The sequence below is a fragment of the Calonectris borealis genome, chromosome 2 (assembly GCF_964195595.1).
Source record: "Calonectris borealis chromosome 2, bCalBor7.hap1.2, whole genome shotgun sequence".
NCBI lineage: Eukaryota > Metazoa > Chordata > Aves > Procellariiformes > Procellariidae > Calonectris > Calonectris borealis.
In genome coordinates, this window is record NC_134313.1 from 117,147,550 (window position 1) to 117,174,836 (window position 27,287).

General features: G+C 42.3%; 1 protein-coding gene across 1 annotated transcript in view; it reads left to right on the forward strand.

Moving 5' to 3' along the window:
• BMPER (BMP binding endothelial regulator) overlaps positions 1-27,287 on the forward strand; it is a 148,155-nt gene that overhangs the window by 102,394 nt on the left and 18,474 nt on the right. The window contains exon 13 of the mRNA XM_075143059.1: positions 503-839. Coding sequence (XP_074999160.1) covers positions 503-839 — 337 coding nt within the window. The remainder of the gene's footprint in view (positions 1-502; positions 840-27,287) is intronic.

Sequence of the window (27,287 nt, forward strand, 5' to 3'; positions counted from 1 at the left end):
TGTCAGCTTTGCAGGCAAGAAAAGGATGTTTTCCATAAGGTCGTCACTGGTGGAGTCTCGTGGGGCATGGACACCTTTGTATGCCCATGACCTGTGCAATGGCTGAAGTTCTGGGCTCCCTGGGAAATGAGCTAGAAATTTGCACTAGCAAATTCAATTTGCGGAATTTTGCAAGAGCCCTCTTTTGATGTTGAGAGTAGTTCTGCCTTGGCTCCAGATTTTTTAGGATAACCCCATTCATTAGCAAGGAGGAACAAAAATAAACAGAGAGAGACATGAGTGTATTGTAATTGACTGTGATTTAAGAAACACTACACTTGCCAGAAGCATTTACTGGGACGTATATAGAAATCTAACAACATTATCAGAAGGAAGCCAATGGCTTTATTTAGGTTCCCATGAACACTGTTTCACAAACATAAGGCTCAGTTTTCTTATCTTCAATTTCTTCTTCTTCTCTTTTTTTTTTTGTGTGTGTGTTTTTGTCTCATCTCTTTATTAGGCTTGGAAATTTCATGGGATGGAGACAGTTTTGTGGAAGTCATGGCTGCGCCGCATCTGAAGGGCAAACTCTGTGGTCTGTGTGGCAATTACAACGGGCACAAGCGAGATGACCTGATTGGGGGGGATGGGAATTTTAAGTTTGACGTGGACGACTTTGCCGAATCCTGGCGCGTGGAGTCCAACGAATTCTGCAGCCGCCCGCAGAGAAAACCGGTGCCCGAGCTCTGTCATGGGACAGTCAGGGTGAAACTCCGAGCTCACCGGGAATGCCAGAAGCTCAAAGCGTGGGAGTTTCAGAGCTGTCATTCAACGGTGGATTATACCACATTTTACCGGTAAGTGTGGTTTGCTGCAGAGGGAGATAGTAAGTTACTGTGCAAGGAGAAAAACCACACAGTTGGCCCAATTTCAGTAGCGTTTGAGCATATGCTTTGAGCTGCTTTTGCTAAGGATTAATATACAGGCTTAGAGTTATATTATGATGAGCTTTTCTGAGTCAGGAATCAGAAGAAGATGGTCCTGAGCTAATAAAGACCCAAGCAGCCAACAGTGAGAAGGGCAGGCAGGCTTGTGATCACCTAGAGAAAAAGTACTTTTGGAGACTGAGGAGAAAGGGGGAAGAGACTTCAAAACATTTTAGTACGCTCTTTCCAATTTCAAAGTCAGCTGTAAAGTTGAGGCTGACTTTAATTGCTATTGCTTGTGGTCCAGACAAGTGTGTCTTCCCAGAAGCATTTTGAAAATGACTTTATTAAAGCAAGGATATTAAATATTACTGGTGCCTCTTGGATGGTGTAGTTTGTGGGTTGAGACTTTGAAAGGAGAGAGTTAACAAAAAGTTCAGTGCATGCCCATCCTGCCCTGGGAGCAAAGGAAGACAGACGAGGATCTAGAAGCCTTGTCTGAGTGAATTATTCAAGATTTTTTATCTTTAAAATGCTTCCAGTCTAAACCACAGAGACATAATTTCTGTTCTTTAATTGGCATGAGTTTATTTGCCCCTCACTCACTAAATAAAATTGGCTTTTCTTTTGATTGCCTGACATAAAAGATAAAAGGAAGCCGAGTCACAGTTGTATGATGGCGGATGGAGCCGCCTGATCTCTGAGCTCCCAGCTTTCCCCACTTGTGCACATCTGCTGAACTATTGGGCTTATTAGGAAAAGCTTTCTAAAATGACTCCGTTTCCCTTATGAATTGCCTTTCTTCTTCTTTTATAATGAGACAGAAAGACTTTTATTCAGAATACGTCTGGGACTGGGAAATGCTAGAAGACATACAGTTTGGCTTGTAGTCTATGTGCTTCTGCATTTAGTTTGCTATAGTGTATCCCTGTGCTAGGAGCCTGGCAAAGAGTGAAGATTGTATTGTGTGCAGGTTATAATACTTTATCTTTTCCAATGGCTGGAGGCACAGCAGAGAGCACTAGAGATGCTAACACACACACAGTGTCTGTTGAATGCATTTCAGCAACATTCCCATCTCACTTCCATCGTCCTCCAAAGGTAAGTGATGACAATGCAAATGGAAAACAGGCACAGAGAGATTTGTTTCATTTTGCAGTGGATTTTTTGTCCCTTTTTTAAAGTAGCTCATGATTAATTTAGTGCAATACACTTCCTGACACCACAACGGAAAATGATTTATATTTTGGCTACAGCAGCCAGAAAAAAAATCTCTATATGCTTGCACACAAGAATTCCTGTAGAGCATTTCTGTTCCTTTAAAATAATGTCTTCTATTTGTCCTGGAAAGACAATGAAATCAAGCAAATACTTAATTTGATTATGTCCTTTTGTAGAAAAGTGCATTTTTCCCTAAAGAAACTTTATGTTGAAATGACCATCATATTCTGTCAGAAGTAGCTGTTCGTTTGCTTCCATTTAGATGTTGCCAGCTGTTAGAATGCTTAGCTCCCAATACAGGAATCAAAGATAAAATATAAATTAAAATTAAATAATGGTATTTAGTGGAATGCTACTTCTTGTTAGAAACTAACAAAGTTGTAGCAAGCAATTTATTCAATGACCGTGGCCATTTTTCATACTAGGAAATTCCTGCAAAGAGGTAATGATTATGGGACACACATTCAAGAAAGTTCTGGGAACCCTTCTAACATAAATCTTTGCATACATAAATACGCGCGCGTGTGTGTGTGTGTATAAGTATAAATATGAGTACTTAAGAAATTTGCATTTTTCATTTTTTTTTTTCAAAGAACCCATTGCTGGTGATGTATTTTTGCAGAAAATTTAAATTACCATTAAAAGAAATTTAAATTAACATTTACAGCTTTTTACTGAGGTCTTTTAGGAAAGCATATTTCGTCAATGTTTTCTAATTTCAGGCTAGGTTTAACTAAAATTTCTCCAGTTCTGCTTTTCTGAATATGGTCAAGCTCCTAGCAGGAAGAGAAGTGAAGAGGCAGAATGGTAGGGTCAGTTTCTTTCATTTTTCTATTCATCTCCTCTTTGAATTGAATAGCTTCTCAGTTTTTACCCTCCAACATTATGTATTATGGAATTTTTCCATTTGAAATACTGCATTCTCAAGAGTTAACCTTTCATGGTCATTCTTGCCTATATTATCAACATTGCCTCATTTTCATTATGCTGCTCTGGTAGTGACCTGCTGTTAATAAGAATTCTCAGAAATAGAAATAAACTCAGCAGGAACATTACGAATTAGGGTGTGTTTTCTCCAAACACCAAAAAAGGCAGCGAACAATGCATTGCAAACATTTGTCTGACATTGTGTTACTGAGGAGGTTTCTGTGAAGACGTCTCAAATTCATTTTAAGTCTCATTCTTTTTACAGCTGTAGTTTCTCCTTTTGTTATCCATCCAAAAAACATATACAGAAAGATTGTCGTGATTGTTAGGTGAAAAGGACATGGTTAATGTTTTAAAGAGTAGAGATCTAGCTGCATGGTTGTGGGGTGAAGAACAGCTAACTCCTGAGCTTGACCCTGATAGATCTGTGATGCCTTAGTAGAAATGGTTGTGCACCTTGCCCTTAACCCTTTTTTTGATGTTGTGACTTTAGTGACTTGTGTTTCTCTGCAACAAAGCGCATGGTAGAAGAAAGCACTATAAGCGCACAAGAAAGGATTTTGAAATAGTCCAGACTGCAAACTAACAATTTTAGCATCTAATTTTATACCACTCTTTTAATTCTTTGTTTTGTAACTAGACACGTTTTATGGGCTTTTAATTGTGGTTTGTTTTGTTTAGTTTTGGGTTGATATTTTTTGTTTGTCTTTAATGCATTGCTAGTTGTTCAGTACTCATGAGTAATACTCTAAAAATAACCCTTAGAGTTGAACTTTATGAAGGCAAGTTCATTAAGCAGGGAAATGATTTGAATTTCCAGGAGATTTTGGTAAAGTCTGGGTGAAGGAGCAATTAGCAGTGACAGTCATCACCATTGCCACTTGTTTATTTTGATATTTTAATATAGCTAAGCATCCTGGATTAGTCCTTGCCATAAAAAGAAAAATTACCAAGGTTACTCTAAAAACCAAGCAGGTTTTTAGAGGGGATACTTTGACCATGTATGCAATAAAGCTTGCACTGAGACTCCTGAAGCTGCTCTTGAGTATAAGCATCACTAAAAGTAGGTGTTACCATTTGAATTTCTCATGCTGCTGTTACCAGAAAAAGCTCTATCACATTATTAAGACATATTATGGTACCATTTAAGCTCTTGGACAGGGATCTGGGGACTTGAGGAAGGAGAAGAGGACTTTCTGTGCTCACCAAGCCCTACCCCATGGCTGATCTTATTGTGTGTCTTTGAGCTGTGCTGGAGCAAGGGCCTGGAGGTGACTCCAGCCCTGGTGAGGCCAGGGAGCAATGTGGCATGGGGGGCAGGTCCCCAGTGTGTGCCCCCATGCCTGCTTTGCTCGGCCATGGCTGATACCTCTCGGGAGTCTCCTTGGGAGGCACAGGAGCAGGCAGCCCCAAACAGGGGTGCAGGGACCACAGCGAGAGAGGCATAGCAACGCTACTCGATACAGGGACAAGTTGGGCTGCAGGAGACACCGTAAAGGAAGGCACAGGACTAATACTCGTAGTAACACCTGCCCTCTTTAGTCTCCATGGCTGTCTAGTAGGTTTTTTTTAATAGTTTGGTATCACCAACAGATTTGGAACGTGACATCAACATGGTATCAGTATATCACCCATCTGTAATGCACCTACACAGCAGCTGAGTTCATAAATGACTAGTTAGACATTGCTCAAGACTCTCACTACTACCATAACTTTGGAAAAATATTCAATGTCTTGCTTTTGCCATGCAGTACATTTCCCCATTTGAGATTGGAAATTTGTGCTCCTAACTCTTGAGACAAGTCTTTTTATTGTTATTACTCTTCCTATTATTATTATATATTTTTGTTATTGTTGCTATTATTATTATTATTACGTTTTTAACAGACAACAGCATACCAAATAATTAGTTACTCTTTTTCTCTTTTGTATTTGTCCTAAGAAGTATGTTTTTCTCTCAAACACTTGAATTTAATCATATTCAGTATTTTATGGCAAGCAGTAATTAACTTAGTAATGGCCTCATTTGTTTGAATCTGTTAATCAAATACATTCAGGAATTGCAAATCTACTTTATTGGAATTCTTGTCTTGAATATTCCTTGTGACTGTGCTGACATTATGCCATCTTAGCTCTCGTTTAATCAGTTAACGAGTTTCTGTTTCAGTTAACCGATTAACTTTATGCAATTAACTGCTGCAGTCTGGCAGTTTTTCTAAAAATTTCCACTTAACTAGACAAAATATTATTGTTTAGAGTTAGAGCATAAATTGCAATGTTGTGTAGTCCGTCAGCTCTGTTATTAAGTTTGACAGATATGCCATGGATGGCTGCAGAGAGCATGTGAGCCATAGCATTGCTAAGTTAATTACGAGCTCTATTTAAAAGATGGGGACCAAGGGTTTGTGGCTTTGAAGCAGAAGGTTTGAAGGCTTTTTTCCCTGTTAACAATGATGTCCTACAGCTGTAAAATTCATGTGGTTATGCCCCTCTGTTCACTCAGCAGGATGGTGCAAAAGAAATGTAGGCTGAAGAATGACTTCAGAAAAGCCCATTTCAAGTGTTAAAGGGGTGGGTGGAACTGGGATCTCTGGAGCCCTCTGTTTGCTGCCAAGGATGCGTATTGCAAAGTTCTCCCCACGAGGTTTTCTGGTCCTGGCTGTGCATGTGGGCACAGCAGTTGCCTGCACTGCTCCAGCTGAGGCCGGGCTGCTCCAGGACTTGTCTGTGGTGTAACCGAAGAGCGGCTGTAGCTCTGACTGCTCACCAGGGTGACTTCTGTCCCAGCTCCTGCTCCTGCACCAGCCTCCACATCTGTCTTTCCACCCACCCCAGGGCAGAGCTGGCCTGTCCCCCCTTCAAGACAAGCGAGTGGTGTTGGCTCGAGAAAAGGACTGATGGCATGAAGCCGTGGCTAGTCCCCTCGCACACCCGGCAGAGAGCAGGAGCTGTTGCTCCCACTTGCCCTCATGCTAAGGTAGGGAATGTTCCTGCGCCTGTCAGATCGCCTGCCCAGTGCTGGCCCTGAGTCTGGATACTAGCAGCAGTGTAACCACAACAGAGAGGAGCTCAGGATGAAACAATTTACTCAGCTTCTTGGGCAAATTGTCACTGAGCAGCTGTATGACCCAGGGAGCTTCTGGTTAGAAAGGAATTTAAAAATATTTGAAATAATAATTGTATTTTTTTAAGCAAATCTGCACCAGGACTTGAGTATCCTATGAGCTAGATGCTCCACTTTCCAGTCTGCTGTGTTCAGCACCTTTGAGTCTTCCATCCATTTGAAGTTACCACTGGAGCTTTAGTTGTTTGCATTGTTAAGTGCTTAATAATTCAGGCTTTCTATACAGAAATACTCTGCTTTATATCATTCTACTTATACAAGGTGAACCTTTGCAGATCTGCATTGGAGAAATGCGCAAAGGACTAAGCCTAAATGCATAGGCACTGGGAGAGCTAGTGTTCCCAACGCTTACAAGAGCACTGGTGCTTGGGAACACATTCTCCACGCATATCTGGCTGGGCTGCCTGCTGCCTTTACTTTATGCCCCTGTACGAATCGACATTATTCCTCAAACCACTTTTAAATGTCAGCCTGTGCATCTTGTGTAAGGCCGTGATGAATTCACTGACATACAGGTAAGAGGCACTGTGACTTACACTGCTGGTGACTGACAGTGCTAACAAAGGGAGAAAATGGACTTTGTAGTGTCCAATGCATTTTGGGATTTCTAGCAGCAAGCATCAAATTTTGCTACCTATATGCTGATGGTAAGGAGTACTGCAAAAATGCCGCTTATATATAAGTCTATAGATCACCACTGTTTTAAGCCTCCTCCTTGAAGTATTTTTCATCTGATGTAGCCAAGAGTGAGTGCAAGCTGCCAGAAAAATACTGTTTAGATTTAAGGATTAGAAGTTTGGATTTGGACAAATAGGTTGAGTGGTCAGAAAAGATAAATCTGAAGCCAAGCTGAGCTCAATTATCTGCAGATCATGATTCCTCTTCGTCTTTCCCCACACCCCTGCCCCTGGTGGGGTATTTTTCACGTAACCAAGCCCCATCCACTTGTGTCTGTTTAGAAAAGTACCTCAGGAATTTGGGGCTAGAAAACATTCTTCTCTTTGTATCAGTGGTTATTACAGCTGTAAAACATTGAAGCAGTGCCAGAGGATTCACAGATGTCTGCTTTCCTGTTGAGGTATTGGGAATGGGGGGGATGAGGGTGGAGAGGGCTCCAAAATCTGACAAGACCGTGGTCTTGGACAGACACCATTCACCTGGGACCATCCGTGGCTTGCTTCCAGCCGAGAAGCACATGCTTCCCCGATGACCCACTTTGTGCTTCCCTATATGGAAAGTTAATGATTTTTTTTTTAACAAGGAAAGATTTTTTTATAGGAAAACCAGATGAAGCAGCATACTACTCTGTGATTAAAACCCAGGGAAGTTTCCTTTTCTTCAAAGGATGGCATGTCTGGAATGTGTTTTGCTTACCTAATTACATGATCACAACCCTACCTGACACTGTCCTTTTACAGTAAACGAATTGTTATTTCCTACTGGTTGCAAGTGCAATATGAGGCTTCTTTTCTCTCTTTTCCAGGAAAGAACTCAATTTGTGATTATCATGCATGCAGATATATAGAGACTTATTACAAAAACCTGCTTCTGCCTAGTAAAACTTCATTTCTTTCTGTTTTATTACCTGGCTCAATGAAATTCAAGTCAGGTGTTTCATAACCAAATACTGTCTTCCTCATTGTCCAGTGTCTGACAGATGTGAGACTCTGCATGTGAAAATGTAAGGTCAGTTTGACTGAGACAAAAATGATCCTGAAGGATGGTAGGAACTATGGGAAAGAGAGGAGAGGGGGAGACATCTAACAGAAAAGCAGGGTACCATAAATGCCCTTCTCATTTGTCAATATGGACTGCATTCTCAGAACTTCTTGTTCCTGGATTACCTTTAACAGACATTTGGTAGGGTGGTTTTGTTTGTTTTTCTACAGTGCCTTGGAGTCATGGGATAAAATCCTGATTCATTGAAGTCAATGGGAATTTTGCTATATTTGGGCACCAGGTTTTCATCATTGTGACTGTTCCTGTCCCATGCAGGTTTATTACACTAATCTCTTGCATCAGTTAGTAATGCTTGGTTAGTCTTCCCACCATTTGCTGTACTACAGACAATTTAAGAAAGTTTCAGCTTGTTCAGGGACAGCAGGTCCATTCTTTACTGGGGTAGACAAAGTGAAACGCATTCAGATTGGGGCTCCCAGATCCTGTCTGCTTGCCGCTTTTTTCCTAGGGGAAATCTAAGGGGTGGCTTTCCAAGGCAGAAGACCTAATTTGTCTGGCCACGGGCAACTGAGAGATACCTTCTGAGTTTCGCTAACTTGAGTTCACTAGTGGTTCTTTCTTCTTAGCTGTAGGAAGTTTGTAGAGAAAGCCTGCAATACTAGGTCTGCTGTCCCTCACATTTTTCAAAGCTTATCTGATAGGCTTTTAAACATGCCCTAGACATAACTTCTTTAGTATCGAGTTCCCCATCTCAAATATCCTTATTAAAGCTGCAATCTTAAAGTGCCACTCTTTCACAGTAAGCACGAGTGTGCCCTAGGACTATCATGGCAAAATACAAGCACATCCCTGTTGCATACACTAATAAATATTTTTGGAAACGGCCCTTTCACATTCTGGAAAACACCCCTGATGTTTCAGTAATATAATATAATGCATGATTTTTAAAAAGAAGAGAGCAGGTGTGGGGAGGAACTGGTAGAAAAGCAGAGTGATATCCTCCTGTGTGGAAATGTTTTAAAAGACGCCAACTGGTGCAACTTGATCCATTGCCAAAGCAAAAATACTTGCTATACTGAAGTATTCTTTTTAGCTGCGAAAATAAATCCCAATTTTTGGATAGATGCTGTTCAGAGAAGTTGTCAGCATCATCAGAGGAAACCATCCTATGTCTCTGTCAGGTACCGCAGAATTTTAACTACAGCTGCTACAAAATCCAAGACCTCTGTTCGATCTCATTTTAATTAATCTCTAAGACATGTTCACAGCAGGGCTTTCTTTGCTAGTTTATTTTAATTTAATTTTAGCTTTTCATGTTTTAAGCTTTATTGCAGTATTGATTTTAAATAAAATCCAGAGATACTTAGCTGATGGTAATATGTCTATTTCCATGAATAAATAATTCAAGAAACCAATCCATCAGATCTCATATTCTGCCTTGGGCAGAGTCTAATAAGTGTTGCAAGGAAGAGGAAACCCACCCATACTGTAGCTGGCCAACTGTGCCATGTCATATATGGTGGAGAAATCCCTTTCAGGCCCCTGAGATGATCAGTTTACATCTCATAGCATGAAATTTTAATTACCTTTCCTTTAACATGCATAACTGCAAAGCTACTATATTTCAGCTCCTATTTTAAGCCACCTGCAGTATATCCTGCCTAATTAGACACACAGCAAAGATGAACGAGGGTGTTTATAAGCAGGCAAATGAGACGAATTTGTGGGAAACGTTTTAAAAATAAGCTTAACCTAATCCTCCTGTTATTCTTATGAGTTCATTTATGCTTCTGGCAGGATAACCAGACAAAGCAGGACGTGAGCTGTGACCAGCACAAAAAACTTTTCAGTAGAAAGTTTGCCTTAGGAAGGTTTTGACAGCTCCGAGCAGCTTATTGAGCTTGCTCTCGCTGTTGTTCAGAGAGCTGACTTGCTGCATGTGAGGGGTCCATTCTGGAGACTTTATGTGGGTTAGATTTAACTGAAAGCTTTCTTGTGGGTGTTTTTAATAGCTGAAGGTTTTTCCTTCAGTTTTGCTGTTATTTCCTAAATCTCACAGGGCATCCAAAAAATCTAGGGTGTTCCCAGTCTTCAAGATCTCTGGGGACCTTTGCATTATGTCAGCTTTTTAGTAGTTGTCTGTGGTATAAAGTAGCAATCCGGGGTAAAGGCAAATCTGCTCCTCTCCTGTCCGTCCCCGTAAGGGCTCGTTGTATCGATAGGCATGTGAAGGTCCCATACTCCACACTTGCTCTCTCAAGTGTGCAAAGTGCTAGTGTGTAAAACAATTAATTACTCAAGCCTCATTTTTCCTTCAGTCTTCACAGCACACTAAGGAATCAGCACCTCACATTACTGGTGATTTACGCAGCCCTGCAAACAAGCACAGCACAAGCTGTTTCGGGAGGCCTCTACTGCTGCCGTTCAACCTGCAAAATGTTCACTCCCTGGGCAGCGGAGCGTCAAGACCAAGAGCAGATCGAGCACCGGGTGCCGGCAGTGTGGTGAGAGGCAGGCACAGCCCTCGTTTAACTGCGAGCACACGGGTCCTACACAGCCGTATGCAGCAGGGCGAGTGCTGATGAGGGCTTGGGGCATGACAGCAAAAGCTCACGACCCCCCGTGGCACATCTTAGCACCTGAGGATTATTGTACCCCGGGGCGTTGCAACACCAGCGCAACGAGCAGACTCGTGGGAAGTAAGGCAAGAATGGGTCGAGGTACTTGTGCTTATACAGGAATATGTATTTATCCATCTCAAATATTTACCATCACAATACCTAATCTTGGGTAAGGTACGCGGCACAGGCTGGATGCATGGGTATGTGTGTCAGGTTCACCCCCCCCTTTAAACTGTTGAGATGCCACTTAGAAACACACGTGTGTGGCTCTGGTCTCATAATTAACTCTGTTTCTGGTGGACTCATCAGGGCAGGCATAGACTTATGCTAACATGGTGAGGTCTCAAGACTGGAGATTGCCAGTGCCATCCTGGAGCAGGGGTAGAACTAAAATGCCACTGGATCCAAAATACACCATAAACAGTCCCTTCCTCACCCAAAGGGAGTGGTAGGGTTATATTTTCACCCGAATGGAGGGCTCTGCATATGTGAGAGCAGGTGCTGTGATTTCACCTCTTTATCATGATATGCAGAGGATGAGAGCATTTAAGTCTCTCCCTGACTCCCCCACTTAAGCCAGTTGAAATTAAAATTGGTGGGGAGTGTGCTGGGAATACTGAAGGGAGTTGGAGCCATATGTTTTCTTGCATTCCTGGGTACTCCTACAACTAACATTCTGTTTATATAATATTCCTGAAACATAAAAGCTAAAATAAATCCAGCATGTGAAAATTAATAACAAGTCATTTCTCTTACGATCAGTCCAGAGGAAGCTGTCGTAAGTGTTAAGGTATTCAGACAGCTGATTTTTGTACATCAGCTCTCAAGTGAGGTATGTAGTTTACAGAGAGTGAGTGCTTAAGGTTATGTAGTCTATGAGTACATGAAGTAAGAGGCTGTTGAGGATGGTGGATACCATGGCAGCAAGGAAGAAGTTTACAAAGTTCATTTCCTAAGTGCTCCTTCTTAGCACTTTACATTTTCAAATTGCAGTGTAAACATTTAATTCTCACTGCACCCTGGTTTAAAGTTGTTGAAATGAAGAAAGAGTTCTTTGCTATGCAGGAAGCCAAGAGCAGATTTGAGATTAAAACGTGAAAATGCCTGGTTCCTGGCCTCAAGCTCCAGCCCTTCTGATGGGATTTAAGAGGTTTCACATGTACAAGAAGTGTATTGTCTTGTTCTTGTCAAAGCACAAATTCTTCTAAAACTTCCAGAAGAAAGCGTTGCTAGTCTTTTTAAGAAGGTACTAAATCTTCTCCGCTCTTGTAAGGCCCAGTTAGATGACAACCTCATTAATACTCCATGCAGCAATGTGTCTTTGGCAAGTAAGAACCTTAAAACAAGTCAAAACCTAGTAATGGATTGAGGCATGGACTATAAAAGACTTGCTTTTGGAGCAGGCGGAGTCGATATGCAAGAAGAAACCCATACTCTATTTTCAGATATGAAGGATTTGGCTGAGGTTTGAAAGCCATTTTTGTCATTCTGCTCTGTCTACATGGTTCTTCTCTGTTGTACTGATTTCTCAGCCCATGGTTCATGAAAACAATTTCCATACTCTCTGGAGGATATTTTTCATCAATGGCAAGGTGATGACCTAGATCACAGACGTCCTAGATGTCCTCAAAGGGTGACACAAACTTTCAATGGTTTCAAGATTTGCTGTGGGTACAGAAAGCTTTTCAAAAAAGGCTTATAGACGGCATGGCATAAAGAATACACTTCTTGACCTTGTTTCCAAAGGCAAAGATGATTTGCTGACAATATAGAGAAGGATCACCAAGATATCTCTCGAAGGGGTTGAAGGTTGTTCTGTAATCAGAGAACTACACAGATCCCACAAGGTTGTTAACATGCCCAGATTCTGTACATTAATTAGGCTGTGTTTTGTCAGCATCTGAAATATGTAGTTCCCGCTATTTGCATCACAATTCCTGACTTTACAGAAGGCCCAGATCTTCACTGCAACCATTAGCAGCGAATACCTGATTTCAAAAATACGCACAAGCACAAAATTGAAATACAGTACACAGACATTTCAGCCCATTAGTAAGGGATATTTGGTTCATCTTCCAGCTCTCCTTTAACTCACCTGTACTGATCTCCAGATAGTTTGTCCCTCTGGTTAGTTTGATCTCTAGACAGTCGTTGCAAACTGCTGTCCATCCGTCCCTTGCAGATGAAGAATGCAGTTAGCAGGCACCTGTGAAACACGTACTCTGCACGGCCAGGCGAGATCACACAAAACACAGTGGCAGAGAGGCAATGAGGGAACAAACTTCTCTGGCAGGGTATTCTCTCATGAGCCTGTGCTTTCTCCCAAGACGTCTAGACTGCTGCCTGACTTGACATAATCTATTCCATAGCCATAGCCTGTGTTACGTGGTAGCCAGGCGATATCCCTGGCCAGGATTCCCATCTGGTTTTTGAGGTGAGGAATTCACACTGCATGGTTCTCTTTATCAGCTGCATGCAAACTGTGCACTGACTCATAGCCCCCAGAATTTCCTTCACCTGTCTCTTTTATTTCTCTTTGTCTCTCAGTGCTGTTCATATTTCTTTCCAAATGATAAAGTACTTGGCCAGGAACGCTTTTCAGTTATGGAATACCACAGGGATTTTTGTCCACATTCCCCCTCTATGGAAGTTACAGTTTTATATGGGCAGAGGAAATTTAACTGTGGCACTGGAAATAATTAACTCTTGCAACATAAAAAGAGGCTATTTATTATCTTCACCGTCCTTGCAGCAGATGCAGGCACCGGGTTCAAAGTCGTGCCAAGGTTAAAGATCCTGTGTACATGCTCAGAGAATTGTTGGTGGAGTATATTTTAGTTCCATAATGACGATGAACCTGATTGACAGTAGTCTATGCAGAATGTTTAAAAGCTTTTCCATATGAATAGGAAGTCAGGAGTTGACAAATTTCCTCAGTGTTTATAATTAAAACCCAGAAGATATTAAACAGTTACTGGTTTCTATGTTGTGGTCAATATCAAGATTTATTGACTTGAGAACCAATATTGACTGAGGGGAAACCAAGCTTGATTTTTCCCCTAAGGCCTACCAATCTGGATGTTGACTGAAAACAGACGGTTGCATGGTATAGACATCCAATAGCAACCTTTTCCAAGGATAGGAACTTGTTTCTTCGACTTTCAGAATGACTCCAAAGTTTGTTATAATGTTTCTTACAATGCTTTACAGAAATTAGCATTACAGTGTTGCTTTAAGGAGCCTTTTAATTGTGAATATGCCCCTTTGACATACAATTGTTGGGGTTATGTAGAGTGCATGAAAATGCTGGATTGGTAGCCTAAGGGAGGAAGCATTGTGTGTTGAGTGGGTACAATATGAACAGCAGCAACAGGAGCTTCTTGTGGTGTCCTACGGTTAGTTTCCATCTCGGGCTGTGACAGCACAGCTTGCTGAAGTCCACGGTTGGTATCATCCCCGCATCTATCCAGTCCTTGACTGTCTCAGAATTACTGCAAACAATCTGGTGACTTTTGTGACATGGACTGCTCCCTCCTGGGAAGCAAGAAAATGCGGCTGAACTCATTCCAGGTCACCACTACTCTTGCTTTTGTGTTAGAAGTTTTATCATTTAAAAACATCAGGTGCCTGAAAGAAGAGTTTGAGCCAGGAAAGCCAGAGATCAGAGCCTGATCTCATAAACCAACATATTACGTGACTATCACTCCTACATATACAGCATATGTATTTTTGCCTACTTCTGACTGTTGCCTGAATTATATACATTGCTAAAGATCTGAACACTGCTATTTTTTTAACAGTCTCTATGAAATTAATCTCTTGCAGATGCTGGCTCGAGGCTGGCAGCATCCTTCATTTTCAAGCTTAAGGTACTAATCAAATTCTTAAGTCTGCTTTCCATTCAGACGTGAGAAAACCTTCCAGTTTGACATGAACCAACTCTTTGATTCATCTTTTGTCAGTGGTGAGAGTGGGGCTAGGTCAGCTCTCAGGGCTCTAGACAGAATTGTATTTCATGATGTAGCCCAATAACCCACTCAACAGTTAGACCCAGAGTAGTAGTTTACCCAGGAGTTTTTAATGCCTCCTTTCCTTGGCAGCTTGGAGCCTGTCAAATTACATGATCAGACCAAATTCAAGCTTCTTGGTGGCTCAGCAAAAGGATTGTGTTGTGAGCTGTGTGGAACGACCAAGAGAGGATTACTATGCTTATGTGCAATAGGAACAGAAACAATTTTTGTAATATTGAGTGTCAACTGCAAGAAAACCAGCTTTATCTTAAGATTAATGGTATTTCTGAAAGCTGGCAAAGAGATACGTGGTTTCGTTTTCAAGGCTTGTATTGGTTTTGTCCTCCTCTCTTGTAGCGTCCACTGCCTGCTTTGAATGGGAATGTTCTGCAAGTGCAGTGACGTCTTACTTGTCCTTTTGGCTCAGGAAAATGCATTATGTCCTGGTAGCTAGTGTTTCCAGAAAACAGTAATAACTTCTTACAGTCTACCAGAAGCCAGTTGCCTCTATGTTAAAAAATTTTAGTGCTCCCTTATATATCTTGTAAACATGCTGTCTTTCTGTGCAGTAATACAAATGAAAGTGTGAAAGAATACCTTTTTTTTTTTTGTTGACCCTTTGTTTTCCCCTTTTGCAGTACAGGTGTGACAGTGATGGGGGAACATATTTACAGGTCTGTGGGACTGCTGGAAAAAAGATCCCTCCCAGGGCTGTTCACAAAGTGAATCATTAGCCTGACTGTTACAATAAATACCACCACAGAGAACATGCAAGGATTTATCCAAAGGTCACATTCACCCAGAAAGTTTCTCTGCTGAAAGAAGCTCGCAGCTGTGTTAAGATTAAAGAGTGTCAGAGAACCATAATGTGTGCGATTTTTTCACTCTGAGTAAAATATGAGCTGTTTGTCTAACAGCCCCAGCTGAGGGATGCTAGTGTCAGACTGCCTTGGGGCTGTCATATATATTTCCAGTGGGTTTTTAGTGTTCAGGAGTAATCTCCTCTTTGATGCATTTATCTGACACATCCTAAGCTCCTGCAATGCCCAGGAGGAGATCTTCCTCCCGCTATTCTGAGAACTTTGATAGTCACTCAGAAAAGGGAAACGTAATGGGAACAGCCCAGACAAATGACTGAGGTCAAAGTTGTGTCCCAAAAATGGAAGTAGCCCGAACAAATGACTCGCCTTCTCACTTGAATGTGCTTAACAGACAGTGGGCCAGCTGCTATGTGACAAGCATTTTATCTGCCGCAACAGGCAGCTGCTTGGGTGAATAGTTGCTGATGGGCTTCAGTGAAAACCCTTGTGTGAGTTTTTATGTATACATGTAAGGACGCAGTCATGTAGTTCAGTGTGTGGCAACATCTCTATGGCTAATCTTGTTAACCTGCTTCTCCTTTCATTGATAATATTTTTAAGTCAGGAATAGTGTCATGAGTTTAATACTGATTTAATTGGAGAAGCAAGAGTTTTGCCTTTAGTGGCGTAGGGTGCACGGTAGCCCATGGTTGCATGATGTCTCTCTTGGTCTCTTTCTAGCAGATAGCATGGGTTTTCCCCTCTCCTACCGATAGCGGGTCTGGCTTTCTGAGCTTAGGCAGGGTGCCTCGTGCTTTCAGGACGGCGCGCTGGCATTCTCAGCGGTGGCAGTCCCCAGTAGATGCCATGGAAAAATGCTGTGGTGGCAGAGAGGGACCTGAAGTGTTGCTGTACTGAACGTTCCTCAGGAAGCAATTGTGGTTATCATTGCATCTGTGGACAGTAAACAAATTAATCTCCTGACATTTGTGTTGCAGAAAACACCAGAGAAAAGCCATGAGAAAGTTTAATATAATTTTAATTGCCCTTTGTCATTTCCTACCCACAAGTCATTTAACTCTTTATCAGAGGACTCCACATCGGAGGTGCACGTGATGGGCGTGAGGGAGAGAAGGTCTGCTGGTGTCTCCTCCTGGCTTTCCATTGTGAGCTGATTTTTCTGAAAACACTCAGTGGCATGTTTTTGGTCTGTATTTAGAGAAGCTTCAAGTGATCACCTCGTGAGAAGTGGACCCTACTGGGGACTACACAACAGATTACAGGCAAATATTTTGACAGCCCAGCAAGAACTATTTAGCAGCCAGTTAGCAGATTATGTATTTACAATCAGTGGGATTAGAAGTGACCTTCAAACTGACAGCTCTCTCAGCAGTGTAGCCATGCTGGTTGTTTGGATCATCTCTCAACTTGCTTTCTATCTCTGTGAGTCCACACGGTTCTTATGTTGGCTTATCACATAAAAGTCACATAAATGATTGTGGGTTGTTATAAGAGATGGGTTTCCATGTGTGATAACCTTCAAATATGGAAAGCTGCCATGAAAACAACATGAGGAGAGAGGAAAACACCTGGGGCTGAACTGGTGTCATGTTTCTATTTTACTCCCGAAAAACCTAAATCTGTATCCAAATTGCATAAGATAAAATACCTTAAATCTGTTATCTCAGCTTGTGCAGAGCTCCTAGAGGATCTTACTCAAAGCAGAGTGTGCAGCTTTTGGCAGAAAACCCAGAGATTTTTTGTTGTTTTTTTTTCCTTGTTTAATACAAAGGTGATCCAGTCCTAATGAAGGAGAGCGGTACCCACTTTAATGTAATATTTCTCTGTGTTATTATGACACTAAATAGAAAACCTGCAAGCAGTGTGGTGATATGCTCAGCCCAGTTAGACGCAGGAGAAGACCAGAGTCCCATTGCAAGGAAGTAATCCCTTTTCTTCAGGTGGCCAAGCGCTTTCATTTTGAATCTCCAAAGTTTTTTAGTAAGCATAAAATTTTTTTGACACCTTCAGGAGGTGTCTGGTGTTTTGGAGCTGGGTGACTGGGAGGTGTGAGGCTTGGTCCCAGCTCTGCCCTGTGTCACATAGGAACCTGCCCAGGGATACCCCAGTCAGAATCTTATGCAAGATAAAGCCTCCAAATTCAGAAAGAACGCTCTAAATGGTTGTCAGGTGCTACTGTAGAGTCTGTCCAACTCCACCGATCTTATGGTGCAGGTGGGTTATCAGCTGTGCAGAATGTGGGCAGCCATTTAAACCACTTCCATGCCCATCAGTGCAGAGTTTTGCAGATGCACACATTGTACCAAAGTGTTCATGCACTGAAAACATGCACCTGAACCACCCAGGCAAAAAGTACTTTAAAATTCATTTTGCATTTCTTTTATACATCCACCCTTCTTCTCTGTCTTTCTCTGATACTCTAGCCCTATTGATGCATGCTTGCAAAAGAAAAACCATAACAAAATCTCTCTTTAGAAAGAGATTTTGAAGCAGTGACCTTCTTCTGAACTTTATGTCATGGTTTCTGTTGGCCGTCATGCTTGGAGCAGTTTGAAATTTCCTGGCAGCTTATCCATTGGCTCAGCAGTGGGGTTTTCACTTTGTCTTCATTGCCCAATTAGTGGGGAGAGAGCAGAGATGTGCTTGTGGAGGGGCTCGCTCTGCTGGGTTTAGGTCTCCAATGAACTCAACAGCTTTGCTAACATCAATGTTCTCTGTTGAGCTTATGGCAGCGTTGCTGGGGAGTGTGTTTTATGGAAGACAAGTTGGAGAGGCAGGCTGTAGAGGTTAGATTTGGCACCTTTTCCAGTTTGATGGCTGGAGTGGTGGGGTTAGCACCGGATTTCAGAGTTGCTGTGAGCTAGGGAGAGAGTCCAGTGCTGAAGGCAGCAGCTGGGTGCTTGATCTGCAACTCACAAGTGAAAGGTATTTCCCACTTAGCTGATCTCTGGTGTCTGCATTTTCTGACTCGCATGCTGTGTGATTCCCGTGATGGTTGGAAACAGCAATAAAAGTGGATTTAGAATGAAAAGGTTCAGTTCTGCCATGTGGTCTTTTAGAGTGCCATGGGTTTTCCTACGTAGGTTTCTGGGAAAAGGGCTGCTCCAGGGGCCAGAGGTGTTCGCTTCATGTGATAGGAATTTGCACTCCAACCAGAATACAAAACGGTTGGAACTTCCCTGGAGATAAGACTATAAGTGTGACTGACAATGCAAATAGGATATCTAAAAGGAGAACTTTATTTTGACTGTTGCTGTGTAAATGGATGTCTTCACAGGGGCTGTCCCTTTGTGGTGCAGTACATGCAGAGAGCCAGGACCGCGTATTGCCCGTTGTTGCTGGCTCTAGGGGATGCTCTCAGTACCAGCCTGTGGTATGGCAATTTCTATAGCTCTCCTCCATTTTACATCAGCTCAGGGTCAGACCTTAATGGCACAGTTTTCATCTGTCTCGCTGCAGGTGAGATGATTTGCTTGAGGCCACCCCAGGAAATTGTACGTGCAGGTTCACATGTCTATTCAGGATTAATACAGAAGTGTGTTTTAAGCCTACCCTAGAGTGCTGTGCAACTGCGTGCAATGAATCATAGGCCTGTGACTTCTGCTGCATAAAACAATAGAGCTGTTTTGTTTGGTAATACAATAATATTAACAATAATTATAAATAATTATAACAGTAAAGAAGCATTGCTCCTAGCCAAGTTCTTCTTTTCAGCCTTTAACCTGACATTTCCCTATTTGTGTCATGAATGGAAAAACATTTCTGGGTCACTTTATTGCACAGAAAACAGGAAAAAGAAAATATATGGTGGGATTGTCATCATGACTGATGGAGTCCAGTCAGTTTAACAGATTTTTCACAAAGTTGCTGGAAAACTCCTGCCGTTTTATTTCAGATTATAATATGGGACAGCACTTGTTTCTTCTGTTGTCAAGACAAACTCTCCATTTTGAGTGTCACCCCTCATGACCCCATTTTTGACCTGGATAGCTCAGGCCTGATTAATCTAAAATGATGCAGCCGAGACCTTGGGCCAGGAGAGCGTATGTCTAGAAAATCTGGTAAATACTAGACAAGTAATACAATAATAGGCGACGAGGCACGGGCATCTTCCACCTCTGCGCACATTCCCCACTGTGTTTGGAAGTCAGATGCAGCAGACTGTGCGCTACGCTTGCCCTTGTAGAGGGTTGGGATTTGGAAAGGCCAGATAGCACATGTCTGCGGTGCTCCAGGCAGCATCAGAGGAAGCCCTAAGAAGCATGTGTATCCCAGAAACACGATTTATATATCACTCTGTGGTCACAGGGTGTGATCTGTACATTTTGTTCATCCTCAGGAACACACTGGAAGTAAAAATAAAAAATGAGAGAGAGGCTCTGCCTACCATGCAGAGACGGTCTGAGGCATAGGCTCGATAGCGATGAAGCGCCTTGCAAGGCAGGGCAATGGGGAGGACAGCAGACGGGGTCAGAGCCAGCTCTGCCATTCCCCCCCTGCTGAAGACGACTTGCGTGTTATTGGGACAAATCACTTCCCAAATTGTCGCCATTCCCGTGCCTCCCCATAACTGGGTCCCTAAGGGGAAGGTAGAGGTTCCTTGGTTGGATCTGCCCATTGCCTTGAACTTGCAAAGAACAAACTTAAGACGGCATCATTTCTCTCTTCCATCCCCACAGATGTGAGATCTGACCATCAATGCAAATAATTTAACAACTGCCTCTGGTTTGAATTGAGCCTGGGGCTGAAAGCTGTTTGCATTCAGCGAGCAGTATGCAAGTTGCATTAAATGAGATGGTGACTTCCCTCTGTTATTAGACATTTACATAAATAATTAGCAGCAAAGCAGCATCCTCAGCAGAAGCTATATAAAGATGCTGGAGTCTTTCCCCACATGTATAGCAGGATCATTGTCAATACTCTGTGGAAGTACATTGCTTCACTTCATTTCTTGTTAAACAGGAGATTTTAATGCCAGGGCTCTCACCCTGCCAGTGTTTTGTAAATACAAAATTTAGGATTTTTCACAAGTTAAAAAGCACACAAGCTGCACAGCTTAGCAGGAAACATACAGGAAAAAATGGCATTTCAAGCTACTTTGACTTTAAAAATATTTACTGTATTAGCATATGAATGTAGTTATGCTTTGGGGCTGTAAAAATTTTTTACAGTGCATTGACTTGTGCTATGCATTCACTTTCGAGGCTCCAAATTGCCCATGTACTTGTGTGTGAAAAGAAGTATGAAAACAGACCATGGGAAAATGAAATGCTTCTGAGGCTTACCTGCTGATCTCAGGCCTTCAGGGCTGCTTGCTATCATTGCAGCTTCTGATTGGCATAAAAAACACCAAGTGGTAGGCTGGCTATTACTTTCATGGAGTTCATAGTGCAAAACAGCAATGTGTTTGTGGGTGACCAGCTCCCTCCCCGCCTTGCAGTTTGCAATCTTCGGAGCACATCAGCAATGTATTTCTGATTTCCTCAACTTCTGGATTCTATTTGAATGTTAGGAGAAAGGAGAAGAGCACTTTCTGAGGCGGGAAGGGGCAACTGAGGCAAGAAGGGGGCAGGGGGACTCCACTATCTAGCATCACCACAAAAGCTGTTGAGTCAAGGCCTGAGCTTAGTTAACTATGAGACCACCACGGCTCCCTGCCGAGCCTCCCAAACCGACTGACCGGCTGCCTTGCTGGAAGATGCTTTGATCACAGCTCCTTGGTGCTGCTGGGCCAAGCTGCTCCACAGCTGGGCAGCAAGGGACTGAGTCCAGCCATGCAGTCAGGCAGGCTCATGGGCTCCTGTGTCCCCAGAGCAGAGGCTTCATCTTGCTGTCCTTCACAGCTCTTCTCTGATTCCTCTTGGTACCATATTTCATTTTCTGCTTTGGACGGCAGGGGTTCAAAGCAGACTTGGGAAAAAACAAGGTTTTCCTGTGATTTCTGAAGATAGATACAAGCTCTGTGAAGGACCAGATGTAGGAAGGTTAGGGAGAACAATCTCATAAATTGTCACTGGTGAGACTATGATCATATGTGATATTATTCCACTGCTGAAAACAAATATAATGTATTACTGCAGAGCCAGATTTGGGGCTAGGAAAGTTGGGTAGAGGTCCTTGCCTTGGGCTCTCTGTGAATCTCCGCTCTTTCTAGCGAAACTGGACTGATTTATGGTTGTGTCTGGAAACTAGAAGTAAGTGGCCGAACACGGATCCAGATCCAGAGGCAAATGTCCTTAAAATTGAGTGTTCCATTGTGCGTATGTGCGGATATGTGTACGGGGGATGGAGAATGAGTTTAGTTTGTTACTAAATTGGAACAGATGTCGGATCTGGAATTGGAGATTTCAGTTCGTGTCCTTGTTCTGTGGAAACAATGCAACGCTATCATTTCAACTGGCGAATTGGAGCTGGTGTGCGGTTTAGGTCTCAGCTTTGTTACCCTTTGAGTTCTGAGGTTTATCCGAACTTGAAATACAAAATACAATTCAAATGTTATGACCTCAGAAAACCAAAATGGAAATAGATGTTGGTAACCAATGTTGATACTCTTATGGACAGAAACCTTTCAAAAACCCTCACACTTTACTACTGTTGTTCTAAATGGGTCAGATTGTGTGGGCAGCTCGAGATCATATATCAAAAAGCAGATGAACTGCTTATCCTATGTGTGATAGAACTGAAAATGATATCTTTTTGTTTTTAAGACTTAATCCTCCCATTCACTATTTTGAAATATGGCTAAGGAAAATCCTCTATGAAACAAACGGACAAAACCATCATACAAGAGAAAAACTAATGAACGTACATACTGAAAGGGAACATTTTATTCTCCCCAAGTAATTCATGCCATTTTATGGTTTATTTGAAATGAAGTAGTCAGTCCTGGCGGGATAGTGAGCAACTTGGCACATGTGTTCGCTTGCATCCATGGAGAAAAGAAACAGCTCTTTCTGGAGAAAAGTCAGTATGTGAATATGAGAGAACTTTTTCAGAGCTGGTTGTGTAGGATGAGACGTCAAAAGCAGCTGGTGCTGGCCAACCATACCTGGCATTACAGACAAACAGAATTTTACGCTGAGCTTCAACAGGGACGGAGTTATACCAACACCAAATGTTTCTGGAAAATCTTAACCATGAAAGAGCCTTCTTTTCTCAAGCCAGGCCATGTCCTCCTATAACCAGCTTTTCGGGAGGAGAAGTTGCTCTGAGGTTGCCCAGCTGGGACCAGCGCAGAGATGGTGAATATAGAAATGCTTAAAGTATACTCCTTAGCCAAAACTAGAGCTATTTGCTTAATATCCAAACACACTTAACAATTTCTTAGAAATACAATTAGTAATTTCCAAGTCCTAGCTACTCTTTTTGTTTAACTGTAACATCAAAAAGCCTTACTCATAGGTTAAGATCCTAGGGTGCTAGTGTTAAGCACAGAGCAGAATCTCATTGCTGCACTCAGAAAGTTTAAGTTTTAAAGATGTGCGTTTGTCTAGCTTTGCAGAGTTCAGGACAGTCTGTCCCATACAGTATTATATATTGTTCTGCCAGTACTGAGCTTAATTTGATAAAGAACCAGCCTGCTTTGCTGCTACAGCTTCCCCATCAAACTGCTTCCTCCACTAACATTTCAATGGGATTGAAAAGTGGGTGTATTAAGAAGCAGAGAGAAGAAATCCTAATGGGGTGTCTGTAATATTTCCTCTCTTCAAGTGTCATGTTCTCCAGTCTTTCTCCTTGCTCTTGAGAAACGTACAGTCAGCTCTCACTAACTCAGTAGAGTCAGGTCAGAATGCTGCTTACATGGAGTACCCCATGGGGCTGAAAGAGCACGCAGCAAGAAGTTTGTTTTAGGACTTACTAGATGGCATGCTGCCTTGGAAGGCAGTGCTGTAGTATAATCATCAGGATGCCTTATAAAAACAAGATCTGAAGGAGTACAAAGGAAAGCTATTTGCAATGCACAGCAATACATTTTATTGAGCGTACACAACCAAGAAAGGTATTTTTCTGTACTTCTGAGCACATCTGTAAACACCCCTACAAGTATATACCCAAGGAAGTTCTTTCTTCCCAATGTGAAATAAAGACCAAAGAGTAACAGCATGTGGGCATAAAAATTAATGTGACAGTTTGCATAAAAAGTAAAGGGGGGGTAATACTCTGTTTTTCTGAGTTTCTTTCTAAACATTTAATTCTGACCACCTCAAGTCTGCCTGCACTTTAACTTAACTACAGCCTTTTGTCACTTCCCGTCATGAAAATTGTACAACATTTCTGTGAGATGATAAACAGGTGTTACTTTTCATTCTGGCGGCAACGGCATTTTAGCGCAGGATGAAATAATCCTACCATTAAATAAGAAGCTCACAGTGGTGTTGTGAAGCTTAATTTGTTTGGAAAATGCTTTGCAGTATTCAGATGAAAGGCACTCTGGATATTCAAAGTATTATTACTGCACAGCTGGTGGTCTACACGCTGCAGATGTTTCTTCCATGCTGTTGCATGGTTACTTAAGTGGCTTCTTAGTGCAGATGTTCACGAGTGAGCATGCACAACCTCCTCCGCCTATGTTTTTTGACACGGATTTTATTGCTGCTTGACTTTTGATCTTGAAAAGAATATTCCTCCACCGGTGAGGCTGGGTTTTTTTCTCTTTTTTTTAAGGCTAGTAGGTGCTACGTGAGTGTGTGACTACGTCCTTGTTGGTTCAGCCCCCGTTGCAAACAACAGCATCTGCAGATATTTACTGTGGGCCTTTCTCTTTAGCCTCCATTTCCTTCTGTGGCTTTTACTCATTCCCACAGTGTTTGACTCTGGGGACTCTGCCTCTTCTGTAAATACTCCATCACCATCACTCTCTTCATGCAGACGTGATGATTCCCTTTGTACTCTTTGCCCAGATGGGATCAAGAACTTCATTGCCTCTTGATTCTTTCTTTCCACGGCTGCTGCTACTGTTACATAAAGGGATCTCTAAGAACCACTGGGCTTGCCATTCACAATAATATAATCTCTCTGAGAAGATTTCAAGATAAGATGAAATTCTAATTTCTGCATGTATGGTGCTATTCTTTCCTTATAAGTGGAGAGAGGTAAAGTCTGACTGCAGCTAACATCCACGTGGAGTGTGCTGAACATGCGCAAATCTCCATGGAGGTGCTATATGATTTCATCAACCTACTTGGCGAGAGAACCAATGTTAAAATTTATGTTCCTCTTGTTTTGCTGTAATTCCAGCAAATGGCAAGATATCCAATGCAATACAAGGGCAACTGAGTAAACAAGACTTTTGTCTAACCTGAAATGCAATACATAGCCTATTGCATTAATGACCTAGGAGTAGAAAAGGAGCCACTCTGTATACACACACGCGCACACAAAGAGAAAAAGGAAAGTACAGCAGAATGGTACTGGTTCTGGTTAACATAGATCTTATTTACAAGATTCATGTGGAAGACAGAGAGGATTTGGTACAATATACTGGAGTGTTTCTTCTGAAGTATTTTGAAGAACAGATATCTCTCGACAGCATGTTTAAGAGCCACCGTCTTGCAATTCAGAGGAATGAGTCCTGGCCACATATCTCTGGGAGAGGCTGTGAGGAAGCAGAGGCTTAAAGCTGACTGCATCCAGACAAATAACTTCAGAGAGCAAGGAGAAACCACATCGCTTTCTGTAACACTTTCTGCAGAATTCATCATGAATCAAAGCAGAAGGCTCAGTCTTTACCCAGGAAAGTTCGATCTGAAGGTGAGACACCTCGAGAAGACTAGACCCTGGCTACATTGTGAGGTGAATTGCATCTTAAAGACTTGGTCATTTCTCCTGATTTTTAAGTGTGTAACAATTTGCCAGTGCTCATGAAATCTTCTAAATGGCATCCCTGGAGACCATAGCTGCTTTTAATACGCGGAACTGATATGTCTTATGCAGATATATACAAGTTTCTTTACACTCCTGTGATCTTACTGAAGTGTCTCATCCTTTCTCTGGGTTCATCTCAGTAGGCATAGCTTTCATTCTGCCTCCCTAATGTCTCTGAACTGTAAGAGTTGCTATACTCCACTTTACTTCCCCACCATTGCCTGCTCCAAGGGGACAGACATATGGTACTGCCTCTTGTCCAGACCCCCATCTTTTATTCTCCTGGACTGCTGGTTATTCCTCTTCTTTCAGTGCAGCTATCTCTAATATTCATGTGGCCTGCATCACTGAAATGGGAGAGGGAGCAGGGAGGGGAGGGAGGAAAGAGGTAGTGAAGGAAGGAAGAGCTTCTAATGTTCTCTTATTACTCAGTTCATCTCCATGATTCGTGACCAATACCTCCTCCCCTCTTCTGATATATTCCTTTGCTTATTCTGGTTAGGTATCTCAGCTGAAATCTAGTCATCATATGGGTAACATTTGGATGCATATCATCTCGTTCGTTATGATGTGATCATTTTTGATTTACTTATTGCTTGGTAACAAAAGTTTCTTTTGCACATGATAAAAATCGCGTTAAATCACTGGCCCCAGAATAGTGGCTGAAAATCAATCAGGAGGGGCTTTTTCTCCTACCACTTTGGCTCGAGATTGAAACATTTCATACAGTAGCGCTGCTAGGAATAAGCTGGGCTTCCTTACTAACGTAATAAAACGCAGACCATCCTAAGGGGATGAGGGAGTTGCATTCCAAAACTTGCACTGCAAGCGACCAAAGTTTAATGGAAAACTTTGAAAAGATTCTATTAAGAAACAATTTTCCTTCTATATATCATACGCTCTATTTTACGCTTTCCCTGCTCCCTCCTTTTTTTCCTTACTGGCACAAAAACAGGATCTTTGTTTTGACAGAGCTAATCCGCTCGTGCTTTCATACAGGCCCTCAGGCTCCCCACCTGTGGAAGGATCCATGGGAGCAGAAAAATTACTGAGCGGGTGCCACATGCTCACCTCAAAGGGAAGAAATCAGTTGCCTCCCAGAGGTATGGACTGTAAACATTGTGGTTCCCGAGGACCCATGGAGAACATGAACTATGAATCCTGCGTAACCTCCAGCAACAGCTTTTCCTTCCGTATTGCCTTCTGGGATTTCCCTCTCCTGTCAGCCGGGCTTCTTCAGGAGATGTGCTGCATGGGCTGCTTCGCCGCAGCTGTGCCGCCTCCCTCTTTCCGAGGACTGAAAGGCACACTCAGTGCTGACAATTTCTACCCGCAAACTTCACTGGTGAGAAAGGTTTAAAGTAGCTTGCAACCACTGCCAAGTTTGACAGCAAGCTTCATAACAAACTGGTGCAGCTCCGAGATCTCTCTGCCGCTTCTGTGGGGAGGCCAGGGAAGATTTTATGGAGTGAAAAGCGATGGAGAGAGAATTAATTTCTCTGTGGCTCCATCAGGCAGCACGCTCAAGGTGGCTAACATCAGGCACTGATCTGCTCCACAGAGTCCGTGCTTAGCCAACAAAAAGAGGCGAAGTCAAATTCAGATATTTAGGACTTTGTATACAAGACGAAGCCCAGAATTTATCCTAGCATCTTTGCCACTGGGCATCAGTCACAGATGAGCAGGAAAATAACCTGTGATCATGATCGTTCTGTGATAGGGAGGGTTTGCTCATGCTCATGGCCAGCATTTCTCTTTAAAGATTGCTGATTAACATCAGAGCTGTCTTTATATTTAGCCAAGTAAATGACTGTGCCCAAACCAACACACTGAAAGGTAAGTTTTTCATGAAGGACAACAAACCTTGGCTCCAGCTGCTCGTATCATCTCATCCCACCTCATCCAGAATTAGGTCATTCTGACTTTATAACATCCATGTGGGTTCCTGTGGCTCCCAGGCCAGGCTGATATGTCATGGAGTCGCTATGTCTAGTACAGGAAATTTTAATTCATAGCATTTTAATTCAGGAAGCTTGAATTTAATGTTTAGCTGTGTCCTGAAGGAGTCTGGATCCTTCAAAGCCTTGAAGTACAGAACAGCAAAAAAAAGG